The sequence below is a fragment of the Vespula pensylvanica genome, chromosome 16 (genome assembly GCF_014466175.1).
Source record: "Vespula pensylvanica isolate Volc-1 chromosome 16, ASM1446617v1, whole genome shotgun sequence".
Taxonomy (NCBI): domain Eukaryota; kingdom Metazoa; phylum Arthropoda; class Insecta; order Hymenoptera; family Vespidae; genus Vespula; species Vespula pensylvanica.
This window is the reverse complement of record NC_057700.1, coordinates 1,893,608-1,910,217: the sequence shown is the minus strand read 5'-3', so window position 1 is coordinate 1,910,217 and position 16,610 is coordinate 1,893,608. Positions and strand designations below refer to the sequence as shown.

The window sequence follows — 16,610 nt, the reverse complement described above, 5'->3', positions numbered from 1 at the left end:
GCAACGTTTCCCACCCAGACGAATTCTCTTGGTTATAGCAATGAATTTTTAGACAGCCGGGAAAAACAGAAATTTGATACTTGAGAACGATTTCATTTAAAGCGATAAAATATGGGACTAGATGATGTTTGAGGTGGGCGAATTCTCGAAGGAAAATTCAACACGAAGATTAACGGAGAAGTAAAAGATAAAAAAGAATATATGTAGTAGGAATACTCGTACGAAAACGTAGCAACGGTATATCCGCCGAATTTTTAGGTACTCGTCGGAAAGAAAAAAAGTCATTCATACCCAATATCGATTCTATCTAACGCGAGAAAATGGGATTAGAAGGTGCTGGACAGAAGTATTCTCAAGGGAGACTGCAAGGAGTCTTCGTAAGACGGATGCAGAAGTGAAAGAGAGAAGGGAGAAGTAGTGGTAGTGGTGGTGGTAGTAGTAGCAGTAGTAGAGTAGTGTAGTAGTAGTAGTAGTAGTAGTAGCAGTAGTATTCGTAGAAGCTAGTAGTAGCATGGGTAACCCTCCTACTTGAAACACGGCCAATAAAGCGATCCCAGCGGGACCAGTTGGCAACCGCCCATCGCGACATTGTCCCGGCTGGTCCTTTTTCACGATCCCGTAATCAATCGAGCACTCTAATGGCAGAGCATAATCGCGTCTTTGTGGCGCCGCGTGTATTAATGTTCGAACAGACCAAGAAGAAGAAGAAGAAGAAGAAGAAGAAGAAGAAGGAGAAGAGAAAAGAGAGAAGAAAAAAATAAACGAAGAAGAAACGACTCACGCGGCAAATACGTTGCATGTATTACTCGGACGAGTACCTTAGTGTATTACTATGGTGTAAGCGTGTATCGGTTAAGTGCCAGCACCACAGCACCACACACAGAGATAGAAAGAGAGAGAGAGAGAGAGAGAGAAGGGGGGGGGTAATGGTCCTTTCGTGCGATACCATTCTGTCAGAAATCCGAAGGGCTTCGCCCCGAGTCACGAAACGCAAGGATTAAACCGAACAGCGGCCTACGTTAATGCAACTGTACGAACGTTTCCTCTTAGAATCCCTAGAACCCCTCCCGTCAAGTTGATTCCTCTGCATCATGCCGCGTGTGGGAGTACGTCAAACGTGTCAATCGTATGATCTAAATTTATGATTTTCTAAGGAAGATCTTTTAGCTTTTATAGGTTGCATCTTTCATACGTTGTATCGAATTTATATTAATTCAAATTAATTATCCATGTCCGGTGGCCATTACTTTTTTTTCCTATACAAATATTACCCAATCGTATTACTTTTTTGAACATTAAAAATTTTTTGTTATAATTAGATATATCAAGGGGTTTGACAAGATTAAAGAGAAATCCAATGATTTATCGAAGTATTATACTATATTGATACTTGGATGAAATATACGATAAGCTGCTTTCCAACAAATATTCTCGTGACTATACTTCATATGAATATTTAAAATCTTAAATATTTAAACTCGAAAGAATAAAATAGTCGATTATCATACGATCTATTCAAATCTATTTAGGTATCCTATCAATTCGTAGCTTAAATCGTAAATATTTCAAATCAAAAGAAAAATGGCCACACTATGGATCACACTACTTAGAATTCTATCAAGAGATCAGACACTTTTTTCAAAAAATTCATTTCTATTTGCGCGTGTATCTACATATGTACATACCTCTAGAAGAGATGTCGGCTATAATACGTCGAATTTACGCTTTCGTTCAAGTACGAAATGGTGAATATGATATATCGAGTACGCAAGGCGATCTTAAGGAGCGCTTAGGCGAAACGAGGAGTATGGAGTATGTTCGGCATCGTACGCCTCGACGCAGGAAGAATATTTCATGTTTTACGGCGCCGGCGTCGTTGGGGCTTCGCTTACCAGGGGGACAAAAAAGTGTCAGGCCGTCGGCTAAATCAGAGCGTGAGTGCATTAAACTCCGAATTACCACAAATAGAACCTTAACCGCACATGCCCATTATAATGGGTGCCCCCCCGCTGAAGATGTATTTACGTACTAAAACCGCCTTCGCGGCTCATGCTGAGTCGTCAGAATTAACATCTGGCCCAAAATCTTATGCGTCTTTACCCTCTCCTCTCTCTCTTTCTCTCTCTCTCTCTCTTTCTCTTTCTCTCACTTCATTCTTCGGTTCATCGGACCCTTCTCTTTTCCTATTTCTTCTTTTTTCTTTTTTTTATTTCTTCATTATTCGCAATGGGATCGAACGACGGCGAGTTTTCATAACGATTTCAATACGACGTATAAGATACTCGAGTATTTGAAAAAATCTTTTGGTGAATGAACTTAACAAAATTGCGACGATTAAAGTGTCACTCGTTGCAGCAACGCACTAATTTTCAACATGACGATTTGGATAGCAGGGAGATTAATAAGCGTGAAAAAAAGAAGAAATAATGCCCTTCAAAGAGATAAACCTTTCTCATATGATTTCTAAACGATAATCATCGATGAATGATGGATAAACGTGTATGATTCTTTTCTCTTTTTTTTTTTCCTATGAAGGAAAAAAAAACAGAAGGACGAAAAGAATGGTAGCGCTCCTCGATGGCGCGGCGAAGCACGAAAATCTTGCGAGTGCTTTTACACGCAAATTAGGTCTATTAGAGGCATCGTGCGTACAAAAACATTCGTGACGAAGCATCACTCTCCTCGTCCGTCCACCCTCGACTCAAGCGGAAAGTCTCTCCCTTCCGTGCGCGCGCGTTACGCACGTGCGTGCTTCTTTATGAATTATTAGAATTAATGATACCGCACGCATCGCCTCGCCCTCTATGGGGCCAAGCGTTTCGTCCAATTGTCGTTCGACTTGAACGCCGATGAGAAAAATATTCCAAAGCGAAAAAAGGGGATCTTTCATACCGTTTCTTCGTCATTTTTTTTTTTTCGTTATATTCTAACTAAAAAGAAAAGGAAAAGGCTATGGAGAATAAAAGTGAATCCAAAGAATAAAAAAGAAACGAATAGGAATCGTTAATGATGATAAAAGTAATTTTTAAAAATTACTTAATATCAACGGCAACGACTTAAAACTTCAACAACGATGAAACTCAATGAAAAGAATTTGAAGTGAATTACGGTAACTGAGAAACGATCTGAAAAGTGGGTAAATCGTCGAACGGTATGTTATCGTGCGGCGTATCGTCGGTCGAGGGGGTTGAATCGGATTAAAAGCGACTCGGGCTGGAAGCGGGAGAGTCTCAACGGGCTTGAACGGAGAATGGGGAAGAGCAACGAAAAAGGGAGGAGAAAGGAATCGAGAAAGTTGGTCGGATTTAAGAATAACGAGGTGATGCAATGTCTATGGTATTTCGTCATCTTCTTATACTCGATACGCACGAAAAAAAACATTCTCTTGTAAATCGACGAATTGATAGATACAATAAAAGGAAAAAAGAATACCTCAAAAGGTAAACCTAACTTGAACTCTAAGTATAAAAAAATGATGGAAAGTTGCTCGACACGAAGTGACTTTTGTTAAGCGTTTCGAGAAAAAAAAAAAGAAAAGAAAAAAATTCTATGATGTTTCTCACAAAAACAAGTATATAAAAAATGGACTACTTACATTAACGGAAATGGATTCATTAAGTCTCGAGTTTCTAACGAAGAGAATAGTGTAGGAAAGGGATAGGGTAGAAAGTTCGTTGATTTCTTACACACTAATTCCGGAGCTCCAACCCCAACGATATCGCAGTCGACCTCTTCCTTCGGAATTTTCCGCCTCTGCCTCCACACCATCCCTCCCACCACTAAACCGTATAACCTGGAGCTTCGTTTCTCCTCACTGTTCCTCCCTAACTCTCTTTCTCTCTCTCACTCTGTTTACTCCGATGGATAGAATTTCGTTCTCTCTTTTCTTCACCCATCCTCTTTCAGCATCCTCTCTCTCTTTCTCTTTCTCTCTCTCTTTCTCTCTCTCTCTTTCTCTCTCTCTCTCTCTCTCTCTCTTTCCCTCGAGTCTCCCTTTTCACCGACACTCCATGGTCCCGAGGCGGCAAGCAAAGAACTCTCCTACCCTCCGGCTGCTGCTCGCACTGATTTTCCACCCTCACCAACACCACCTTCCATCCACCAAGCCCGACAACCTCCCTTCCCAACTCTCTCTCTCTCTCTCTCTCTCTCTCTCTCTCTCTCTCTCTCTCTCTCTCAACCACCCCACACCGTCACTCCTAGTCACGCCGCCAACACGTGCTCCTGTTTACCTCTCCAGTCACATGGTCTAGCGACGTAAGCACACCAACGAAACGGTGTTTTCACGTTTGTTTCCATCTACCTCGGGCGTACAAAAAAAAGAAAACTTTGTAAAGTAAACTGTTCCACGCTAACTTTGACTATATTTCTTTTTCCTCTTTTCTTTTTTCCACGAGTGACTTGCTAATTTCAATAAAAGTTCTTACTTTTTTACTTTGAATGTTACGTTAACGTTACACTGAGAGCTGCAATTATTATTAACCCTTGTCATTCCAAAAATATTACAGCGTAATTGATAATCAACATCAAGAGAATTTTGTAAATGTGAATGCCCTAAGAAAAGACATTAACGCACTATTTTTATGACAGTTGTTTGTCAGTAAAAATGTACATAAAAGTTGCATAAACCAAAAAAGTAGTACGATTGATTAAATTACTACCAGTTCGAACGTAACTAACGGTTAAATGAAAAAGATAACAAAAAAAAAAAAGAAAGACATATGATCGATACTATGTTTAATTACATATACTTATATTTTCTAAATCATGTATTGACACGAAATTACTCTGTCTACTTTCCATATCGCCACACCTATCGCTTCAATCTTTCCTATTATTGCTACTAAAAACTCCTACCTTTGATAATTAGAATGATCAATGTTTCCTTAGGTTAAGAGAAAAAAATTTGTATCAGCGACGACATGTACACGTACATACATACATACATACATACATACATACATACATACATATATACATAACACGAGTCTACTCTTGCTGAGGCAAGGATTGCGTTGTATTAGCATTTCCAGGTCACATTCGCGTGGACACACGCGGGCGTGCATAATTATCGTGCTAATTATTAGAACGCACCTAAGTACCCTGAGGAAATTATCGGTGGCTTCGAACGAGCAATAGGGAAGGCGGGCAAACAACTCGCATGCGGAATCGGCAAACCTAACGTTTGCGCGCTCGCGTTCGCATTCGCTCTCTAACCAACATTCCCGCGCTCGGTTGCTCGTTCACTTACTCACTCACTCACTCGCTCGCTCGCTCACTCACTCATTCACTTGCTCGCTCGCTTGCTCGACCAGGAACGAGAGAGTAACTTTCTTAATTACCGAGATTAACTTAATGGTATCGGGGCGACGATTATTGCCCGCGAGCCACGCCACTCTCTAGCTAGCCTTTCTCGCTAACGTTCTACCATGCCAACATTGAGAAAAGTTCGGGAAATAAAATTGTGGCTTTTGCTATCCGACTCTTGATTTCTTTTTCTCTTATTGTTTTTCTTTCTTACTTTCTCTCTCTTTCTCTCTCTTTCTCTCTCTTTCTTTCTTTCTTTCTTCGTTTCTCTTTTATTTTTTTTAATCCTTAGAAACTTAAACTTTTAAATATTCCCATTAGATTTTTTATAAATTTTTTCCAGGAAAAAAACAGGTATATTCCTTTCTTAAGATATTAATCACCGAGTTACATTAGAATTTTTTATTTGAAGTAATATCGTATTAAACGGAACTGACTAACACTTTGTAATTCCCCGATAAGTCCAATTTATTTTTAACGATATCGTAGCCGAGAAGTCGACTAGTTTATTAACGAATAAAGGAATATTTCTAAGAAAGATATATGTGGAATCGATAGAAAGGAATTTATATATAGTGAGTTACTCACCTAAACTGAGCTGCGACCGCTCTACGTGGGACGTCGTCCTGACGCGAGTTGGACGAGCCTCCGTTATTTATCTCTCCCACGATGCGGGTAAAGTCGATCGAAGAGGAATTCGATCCTTTCCCCTTGGAATTCACGAGATATGGCAAGATCGTTTTCTTTCCTTTTCTTCTTCACGAGCCTTCAACGGCGTTCGTAAGATCAGTAGAATCCTTCTTCGCGAATCTCGCGGTCGGTGGTAGACCGACGTCGAGGAACGAACGATTCGGGAAAATCTTCAAGTCTCGTGACATCAGCCTGTTCTAACGGCACGTTTAATTAACCGGTATCTAATTAGTTAGATGGAGTTAGTCAATCTCACGTGACCAACTATATACGATAAGTCACCGCGGTTTAATCAGCTTATACCAGTCACTTTGATAAAGTAAGATAGACGATCGATTCTTCAAAGAATTTTTCTTTTCCTCTTGACTGGTGTGGCTTTTTATTTCGATAAACTCGAAGAAAAAGATAATGAGACGGAACGATCGTAGCGAAACGTAATGCGCTTTTAATTATTCTATTTGTTCAGCAGCGTGCGTGTTCGCTCATCGCCACAACAATGACGACGACGACGACGACGACGGCGGCGACGACGACTACGACGACGACGACGACAACGACGACGACGTGCGTCCTGAACGAAAGCGTATAATTTTGAAGCAGAAAAACACTGACGTGTCCCGTCGTGGCGTCACGCGCTCTTCGTAATTGCTCACTGCCAACGATAATTAGGTGTCGCTCGTTAAACTTGTGAACGCGTGAGTGAGAGAGAAAAAAAAGAGGTAGAGGGAGAGAGGAGAGAGAGAGAGAGAGAGAAGAGGGAAACAAAATCCTCAAGTTTATCGTCACTTCGCGATTTCACTTTGAGTTCCGAGCGTTACACAGTTATCTTCCTAATCTATGTAAACTTTGTTCACACCTGTCAGTCCAAGTTTCTTTAATTTCAAAAGTGTAGTAATCGATAATGAGAAGTCCAAAGTAGTAAATGTCCGAGCACAAATCGATCGATGTCACCAGTTTGCACAAAACTCACCAAGTTCTATTTATAATCTTCTTAACTAATCCTTTTCTTTTTCTATGTCTGTTTCTCTCTCTCTCTCTCTCTCTCTCTCTCTCTCTCTCTCTCTCTTGCTCTTCCTCGCGCGTTCCGTAGGTCCGTCCCACGTGCGTCTCTATAGGTCGAGAACGCGTCGGACGCGCACCACCTGGACGTCCCTGCTCTCCTGTTCGTTCTCGACTTCGCGCACTCGCTCTTTTCACCCCGTAATCACGAATGATTTCAACCGGTAAACCCTTTTCCCGATCAGTCACCGACAAATCGTTTTCTTCGAGGATAAAAACGATGAATGATAACACACACGAGATAGAGATATCAGCGTGGAAAAAATACAAGAGTGGTCTAGAAGTGTGTAGCAGCGTAGAATAGAAAATTCTTCTTCTCCTTCTCCTTCTTCTTCTTTTTATTCTTCTGTTTTCTTCTTGTTTTCTTCTTCTAAAGTTGATCCTTTGATCCTTCGGGCAAGTACAATTTCCAATCTCTTCGATCTTTCTCTTCCTCTTCTTTTTCTTCTTCTTCTTCTTCCTCTTCTTTTTTTTCCTCTTCTTCTTCTTCTTCTTCTTCAATGATTATGTTATTTCCTTCTTCCGAATCAAGGATACAAAGTGGAAAATGAGCGGCGTGGTCGGACGTGCACGTTGCTCGGCGCGTGTATCTCGGTGCGAATACCCGGACCTCTACCCTCACGGCTCGCAGTCTGGCTGCGTAGTGGCCCCCCGAGTAGAGTCGAGGGAAGACAAACCCGGCGTCGACACTCTCCCGCCTCACCACTGAGGTAACGCCGACTTTTCTTGGTGGGGGCAGTGGAGGCGGTCCAATGGGAGTGGTCTATGCGCGGAGGTGGGCCGCGAGTTACTCGCGAGAGCTCGTTGTTATGATTGTTATGAGTGTCCGAGCTGCCTCCCAGAGTCGTCAGCCTCGGCCAGAGGGTTCAGAGAGGATGCGGAGGAGGGTGGTACACGCGAAAGGGACCTACCTTCGTCCCTCTTCTTCCTCCCTCCGATCTATCCACCTTTTCCTCCACCCAGCCCTCTCTCGATCTCTGTAATATAACCACCACGAGCTCGAACGAGCTCGTAACCGTCATGCAAATCAGCTCAACGGGGCCAAAGAGTTCGCCGGTACACGTTGCCACCAAGAAACGATACGCAGAGTGAGATTCTTTGAACCAAAAGATACTCTGGAACTTCAGGATTATCAGGATGATAAGTCCTGAGAGCACCATTGAATCTTCTCGTTTAGGTTGATAGTCTTTTATCGATGATTTGCGAGAGAGATCGGAGTTATTTCATTTGGTTCTGCCTGGAAGGCAGATTAAACTCGATGGATTCCTAACTCTTTCCACTACTGGATTTAAGACGTTTGATAATTCGATAGGTTACTCTTCCATCTCGCGGTTTCAAACGAGGATATAATTTTATGATAAATGAGAGATAATGGAGAGGAATTTGTTTCTTACGTGATTGTGACAGATACAGCGATCTCGAGGAATCCGTAAGAAACGAATTTTATCGTATCTTTAATTCATTTAACTTTGCGTGCATTCGAATATTATTTCTCTTGAAATGATTTCTCATGGATTTCTCACAGTGATAACTCACAGAGTAAGTCATTTAAGAAAAACGTTGTATACTTTTATCGGATTAAATTTACGAAGTTTTAGAAACTAGGTATGGTTAATGATTCACGTTTCTCCATTCACCGAAGTTGTTTATGTCATTATAACTGTGTAAAAACTATTCGAAAGGAATTAACAGGAAACGTCCAACGATCTTCAACTTCACATCCCTGGGAGACTCAGTACATGCAAACTTTACTACGTTCGCACTTTAACCCTTCGAACGATGAACCACCCTCGTCGATGCCAATGACACTGCACGCACCCTCGGTGTTTTAACGTCGTCCCCTAAATTCTCTAACATCGACTCCGAACGTATTTCTCCGTGATTTTACATCTTGACTCTAACGTTTAGATTTAGCTTCTAATCAGCAAGGTCTCAACGTCGAAACGTACGTAAAACTTATATTACATAGTCGTTATAATTAATCGAAAAAAAAAAAAAAAAAAAAAAAAAAAACAGAAAAAGAAATTTGATAACATTTAACTCTCTTCCTTATCTCAAATCTCAAGACAAAATCCCGGACTAACAAAATCTGAGGATAATAAAATTAACGAAAAAAGAACAACACTCCGTTCATTCCTATTCGATCTAAAAATTTACTTAGATATCAAGGCAAATAGAAAGGGAAAGTATTGTCGCGTGAAAGGCAACAGTCTTCGAACGTTATAGGACGTTGGTCGAAGGAGGACTTTTACAGAAAATATAGAAGGGAAATGAATGAATACTCTCGTCCTTTTTCCTCACGGGGACCACGTGCTTTTCACATATAGAAGAGAGGTAGGAGGTACAGCCAGCTGGTGGTTGAAGTTGTAGGAGTCGGCAGGATGTGGGTCTCCGTTTACTCTCTCACTCTTTTCCCTCTTTCCTCTCCCTTGCACACGCTCTTTCCGTTCATCCTATACACTCTCTCTTTCTCTCTTTCTCTCCCTCTTCGTCTAACTCTCTTATCCTCCCTTCCTCTTTCACTCGCCGTCTCTTTTCCCTTCACCGATGTCAGCGAGACTTTCCCTCTTTCACGGTCGATTCTCTATCCTCCTCTTTCTCTCTCTTTCCCTCTCTCTCTCTCTCTCTCTCTCTCTCTCTCTCTCTCTCTCTCTCTCTCTCTCGTACGCTCTACGAACCCTTCTCACTCCAACTCCTACGTTTCTCGCTTCCTTCGTCTCTCTTCTTTCTCCAGCGTAGCACGCCGTGAACTCACCCCCTAAAGCTCGGCAGGTGCTCCGTCTTTCTCCCCCGTCCCACCGGATCGATTAAAACTACAAAGTGTTGCCTCTCCATCCGTTGGTACGCTCATTCGTGGTCGACTACATTGCTCCGGCACTTTCTACCGGCACTGGGTTACCAACTCTTTTCCCACCACCTTCTCTATCTACCTCACCCTACATCTCTCTTTCTCTTTCTCCTCGCAAACCTCCCCGATGCCTTTTTTTATCCTTTTATCGGAGTATCTCCGTATTCATGGCCGCTCGCTTCGCTTCCTGATAATCCCCGCGTAAAGCTCCTACGTTTCCCCCGACGGGATTCGTCTCGTACGCAAGAGACGTAGCTTACCCTATTTCTATCGCTCCCCTTCCTTCTAGTTCGGGATTTCCTTGACACTTTATTGTCCCGTTCGATCAGTCGAGTATAAAAGTAGAAACCTGTGGATTCTTTCGTTCAAAGTCACAAACGAATACTTTGAGTTTTCCTCGATCGATCGTTAAATAGTCGAAATTCTATTTCAAATGCCTATCCAAATGGTTTTTTTAATTTCATCTACTACTTGTCGTCGCTGTCGAAGACGAGAGAAAAAGGTTACTAAGAAAATTTACTTCCTTTTACCACTCCGGACACATTTTATTTTACCGTTTTCGCGTCCGACCCTCCTGTATCGTCGCAAACCTAAACGCTCTAATAAAAACTCCAAAGAAACTGATATCGCAAACAAAGAAATATGAACGCGAATTTGATCCGACTTCCCCGAAATATGTTTTACATCCGAAGATGCGTCCGATCCGTGGTTCGTGTCTCATACTTGATCTCTTCCACAAATTATTTTCCGTAGTTGTACGTAAATACGTTTTCCAACGTTATGGGTTTTGTTGATCAAGATGAAAGTTGTTGAACCAAACGATGTCTTTTTCAAGATCCTCGGACTCGTAACGTTAGCCTTAAGTCTCGGCGACTTAAAAGCCGAAAACGTCCCGCGGCCACATGGTCTTCGCGTAGTAGCGTAGACGCGAAGATTAGTGGGGTCGGGTGAAAGGGCTGAAGGGCTCAGGCGCGATTATATCCCGGTCTCCCGTCAGGATACGTCTCCCTCTCGGCGGTGGGGCCCCGTTTCGCCGCTTTTAAAAGTCGCAACGAACGCGGGACTAATAACAGAGGCTGCGGAAGAGTCGAGGCGTCTTTACGAGCGTCTCTTCTCAGAAGTATAAACCCGAAGTGGGCCCGAGGTATCGTCTTTCTACTCGTTCTCTCTTTTTCTCTCTTTCTTTATTCCTTTCTTTCTTTCTTCCTCTCTCTTCTTTACTCTGTTTCACGACCGTGCCATCGTACGGTCTGAGTTTTGCAAGGGGTTTAATTAATGCGAGGCGATGAAGAAGGCCCAACAAAGTTGCTCGCGTGATCGCCACTCTCTTAAGTATCTTTGGGTTCGGCTCGATGAAAGCTTAGGATGCAAGGAAGGATCGCGTGAATACGAAGAATCGTAAGTATTCGAAAATCTATCTAAGACAGAACGAACGACTCTTCGAGGATCTTTCGAAGAGTGCTCCGAAATCAATGTTTCTTAAACGATTGAATTACTCTTATCGAATCTCATATTTTTCATCAGGATGGAACTACGTGAAATAATAAATTAATACGTAAGGGATTTCTTATCGGAAGAATTGAAACGAAAATAGAGTGTCAAGAAGCTAACGGCACTTCCGATTCATTGATTCAACAATAATCAAATTTGAAAGGTTCTTACTGAAATATCGACTACTTTATTAACATCATGAGATTTTCCATGCGAATCGACTGGTCCAGAAAGAAGAGAAAAGATCGGCCGACTCTTCGCGTGACCATGGTAATGATCGAAAGACTCTTCGAAGGAAGGCCGAAAGACGGATCTGAAAAGTATGTCCCGCGTGGTAGTTGCTTTATGCCGTGCGAAAGGAAGGAAAGCAGGTGTTCGGTGAAGATAATGTTCGAAGATGAGTACGGTCGCCGCGAAGGAAATGCGACGAACGAAGTAATCTCAAGTGGAATCTCTTTGTTATTAGTTTCCCATTGATCGATAATTTCGCGCTACATTGTCGGGTAATAACAAGTTGCGGAAACTTTGCGGTAGTCGGTACCACCGCCGCGTGATCCTGGAAATTAACTTCGCGCGCGACTCCTTTTCTTCGTTTGTCATTAAAGAATGAGAAAAAGGAAGGATAAATATTAAGAGTTTCGACCGATCGAACGAGTAATTACGAACGAGCGAACGTTTGCAGATATTATCATTTGAAACGGTAACATTCTTATAACAATACAAACTTTTCTACGCGAAATACGCGCCGTTGTAATTTATTAACTTAAATATTTTCCTAACTTAATTCCATTGATTAAAATAGGATAATTATGAAGAGAGAGATTCGATAATAAATTCCTTACAAATTGAACGTCCCATGTACCTTAAAAACTCATCCGTGAAATAACGTAGTTATCCCATTTACTCTTTTACCCTATTCTTTAAATGCGTCACACCTATGAAATAATACGTCGTTGACACGCAGGATGTAAAATCCGAGTGGCCATTGATCGAACTAAAATATCACATCCCATCACGAGTTCGTGCTCGTATTACCCTCGTACCACCCCAGAACACACATAGAGACGGCGCCCGCGCACACACACGGACACAAATATATATGAGAAACACATAGATACATATATCCTTTGGACGAAACGTAATATTCCTCCCGCATCCTCGGTCTCTGCGAAATGCGAAAACCAAACGACGATGACACTCACCGCGAACGATGATTTCCTGGCTGGCTGAGCGCTCGAGTAATTTCACGATCCTTAGAAGCTTTCTCGTTCGTCGTATCGGATCGAGATCGACTCTAACCGCGATTCTCGGCATCGATATCGATCGACTAACGAAAAGTTCCGGACGATGAAGGATCGGGATACGTGGCTTGGATAGCAATTTCGTGCCGAGCCACTGCAATTTCGCGTATCGCAGTCCGGGTGGCGCGGACGTTTTAAACAGGTGTCAATTATTACCGCGGCTAATGTACTCATTCCACGTGATTTCAGCACGCGAACGGATTTACTTTTGTCGACGTTTTCTAGCCGTGCCATTCATTTCGCTTGATTCCTTTCTGTTCCTACTTTTTGAGATGAACTTTCCCACCTCTTTCTCTTTCTCTCTCTCTCTCTCTGTCTCTTTGTCTGTCTGTCTCTCTGTCTCTCTTTCTCTCTCTTACACAATAGTTAATGCCTCGCACCTCCAATGATGAGTATTATAGCGATCCTGTTACGAAACCACCGTTACAGGTAGAAGAGGATAGAGTCAATAGTTGTCAAGTCGATGGATAGAGAAGAGCTCCGAGTGGGGCCCAGCCATCGAGTATTACGTTTCCACAACGTTTCCGGACAATATTTAGCCGTGGCTTTCCTACCATGCTATGGTAGTCGATCATTAAACGTGCGTATATAGCCTCATAATATTGCAATCCGTGGCCATAATTTACGTCGTTTTATAGTTCAAACTGCGAGCCAACGTAGTAGGCAGCGGCGCTCAAGCCTTTAGAACGTGCTATTTCGTTCGAGTTCTACTGGGTGATCGTAAAGTCGCTCGACTGTTTCAGTTTGTGTCACTGGAAGATTGCTACTGAATCACGTTGATTCAACTATTATTATTATTACTGCGTTTTTCTTATTTTTCTCTTTTTTCTGTCCTCTTGTTTCGTCCATCTCGTACGTCGATTACGTTTGTTAGAAAATTAATATTAAAATAGGAACGTTTTTGTTTCTTCAGGATAAATTAAGATATATTCTTTCTATAAGATTTCGAGGACACCTGTTATATCTTAAGTCTCTCTCTCTCTCTCTCTCTCTCTCTCTCTCTCTCTCTCTCTCTCTCTCTCTTTCCCACACGAGAATTAAGATATACAATTTTATAGAGGAATCATCCGAGTGCGATGGTGTTTCCCTTTTATGAAGTTACTTTGCGAAGACTACAGTAGCTTTCAAAGTGGTTACTTTGTATGGCAGGTATCTGTTTTACCGGCATCGGCCCTGGCGTTTCGCTTCTGGGACGAGTAAGGCTATTACTGAAATTACTGACGATCCGACGCTCGCAAATCAAAATTCGCTCTTTCTTCGTTCGTATGAGCGTGTGTCGGGCAGCATTGTTAGGATTTATTGCCAACTAAATGCCGCTCGGTTTTTGCGCGAAGAACCAAAACGCGAGAGGGCTATTTTGTACGAGCATGTAAGCACGATGACGGTCATTAGCGAGAAACGAGGATGGGATGGAAGAGGGAGGAGGGTAATTATTACGATGGGATCGTACGAGTTTGTGCCTTGTCGTACAATTTCGTTTGTTTTCTTTCCAAATGAAATCCTCAAAAATCCGTATAGCACGTCGATAAATTTCATGTCTGGGATTTTATCTGCTAGCGCTTTCTCTCTCTCTCTCTCTCTCTCTCTCTCTCTCTCTCTCGTTCTCTTCATCTCTCTCTCTCTTCCTCTCTCTCGTTCGTTTACGAATATCCTTCAAGGACGATATCGAATTTCCATTCGGCGGATGCGAATCCATCGTCCATCCGGTTTGAAAGCCATCGCTGAATTACAATCTTCGATGCATTTATCGTGAATCCTTGTCGGAGACTCGCTGATCATTTTGGCCGCATTGCTTTTGTGTTTTCGTTATAATTCCTATATATAAGGGAGAAAGAGAACGAAATACGTAGTCACGTAGATGGATATGTAGATACGTGCCCTCGGTTTCGCACACACAAGCAAATGCCTACACAGATATTGATTTTTTTCTCCTCGATTCTCACAATTATCGGTGAAAAATTATTTCCAACCCTTTTCGTCGGCCGGACGCGGCTAACCGAAAAAGTATTGCACCAAAAGCAGCAGGAGAGGAAGAGCTTCGCTTGGTATAATCATCGACTACGTGTTCCCTTTCGTGACTATAAATATTGATTGTAGAAGCACCGTAACCTGCACTATTATTTTTATATTTTTCTTGTTAGTACGCTCTCGATATAAAAAGCACGTCGAGATGAGAGTGGACCATCAGTTCAGAAGGAAAATATCGGCGTTGATCGTGTGCGATGGCCCTTAGGGTGATTCGACTTTAAATTTATCGAAAATATTTTCCGGTTAATGGATTCCCATGCAGTTTCATGTATCTTCTAGAGTATCCTAAGCGAAAACGACATGCTTCTCACGTCCTACCGAAAGGCCAGAAGCGAATTTGAAAGTGTACTTGGCTTTATATGTATCTACATATATATGTATGTGTAACTACCTCTAGATAACGTTCGACGGAAGCAAAATGTCGTAATTTCGCTTTGAGCTCAGTTTTAGTCTCGGACAGGCCGATGTATCGGCCGTGGAAGGTCGCTACACGTCGCCATACTTGTAACCATGCTACTGGAGAAGAGAAGAGAAGAGAAGAGAAGAGAAGAGAAGAGAAGAGAAGAGAAGAGAAGAGAAGAGAAGAGAAGAGAGCGAAGAGGGAAGAAGGAGAAGAGTAAGAGGAGAAGGCAGGCAGAAGCAGGCAGGCAAGCAAGCGAGCAAACAAGCGAGAGAGAGAGAGAGAAAGAGGAGAGAGAGAGAGAGAGAGAGAGAGAGAGAGAGAGAGAGAGAATGCCTGACCTAATTTACATACATATAAAGCGCATTCGATGTGTTTTAGGGGCCGTAAATCGACGCAGCTACCCGAATCGTTAAACCCTTCTCCTTGCCGCTAACATCCCGACGATGCGTACAAGAGAGAAAAGCCTTTTCAAGTGTTAGTGTAATGTGTATCCTGCCTGCATACTCTGACGCAGGTTGCATCTTTTCCTCCCACGCATGATAATCCTTCTTCGCTCGTGTTCTCAGTAAATTTTTTCTTTCTGAAACCGTTTCTTAATACCACGAGATATAACAGAATAAATAAATAACTTTTTTTTCATCCCTTTTTTCATGTACTTTCATTACCTTAAATATATTTTACTTTCTAAATGATGCATTCGCATTGCTCGCGATTCGTTGGAAAATTAATAATAACAAATAAATTTAAAAATGTTTATTGTCGTTGTCACATTTTTTTCTTTCTTTTTTCTTTTTTTTTCAGTACCGCGATTAGAGAAAATACTTATTAACTATAGGTATTAACTACTTAATACTTCAAAAGAGATAACCCTTGCAAGTACTGTTATTGCTTTTTATACCTCAAAGTTTCGAGGAAGGAATCGTTGTTTGTCTTTGTAAATCGTTTCTATTGATAACCGGAAAGCCGCTTTTGAAAGAAGTCTGCTGAATCGAGTATGGCTCCCCTTCGACGGAATCGACTTGCAACACTACATCCTTTCGAGGGATCTCCCGCGTGGAGATCATGCATGTATCGAAATCTCTACATGTGTTGATGCATTTGCGAATTCAAGAGGGATATCCTCGATAATGACTATGTTGCACTTTCAAGTCAGAATTGTTGCATGCGACAGGAAACGCTTTTCAAAGACACGTATTAAGTCCACTTTCTTTCTTTCTTTCTTTCCTTCCTTCTTTCTTTATTTTATTTATTTATTTATTTGTTTATCTTACAATGCCGACAAACAAGAGAAAAAGGAGAGAGAGAGAGAGAGAGAGAGAGAGAGAGAAAGAGAATTTTGACAAAAAATACCGGAAGGGAAGAGATGTAACGGGTGTTCAGCGTGGGAAAATTTGTCGTACCGCCGCGAAGTTGTTTTCACTGAAATTATCGTGAAAACGAAATAAATATTACATGTTCGCGTTGACAACGAATGTAAAAGCTC

At 41.9% G+C, this 16,610-nt stretch overlaps 1 protein-coding gene across 5 annotated transcripts in view; it reads right to left on the bottom strand.

Annotated features, from left to right (window-relative positions):
- The window catches only part of LOC122634997 (POU domain, class 6, transcription factor 1), a 121,387-nt gene extending 113,681 nt beyond the window's left edge, over positions 1-7,706 (bottom strand). For 2 of the 5 annotated variants that reach the window (XM_043824629.1, XM_043824632.1), the window contains exon 1: positions 3,687-3,849. In XM_043824629.1, the coding sequence (XP_043680564.1) occupies positions 3,687-3,768 (82 nt within the window). In that variant the 5' untranslated portion in view covers positions 3,769-3,849. Of the gene's footprint in view, positions 1-3,686; positions 3,852-5,895 lie in introns of those variants that run through there. The other 3 variants (XM_043824633.1, XM_043824631.1, XM_043824630.1) reach the window with 3 other exon arrangements.
- Positions 7,707-16,610: the final 8,904 nt, after the last annotated feature.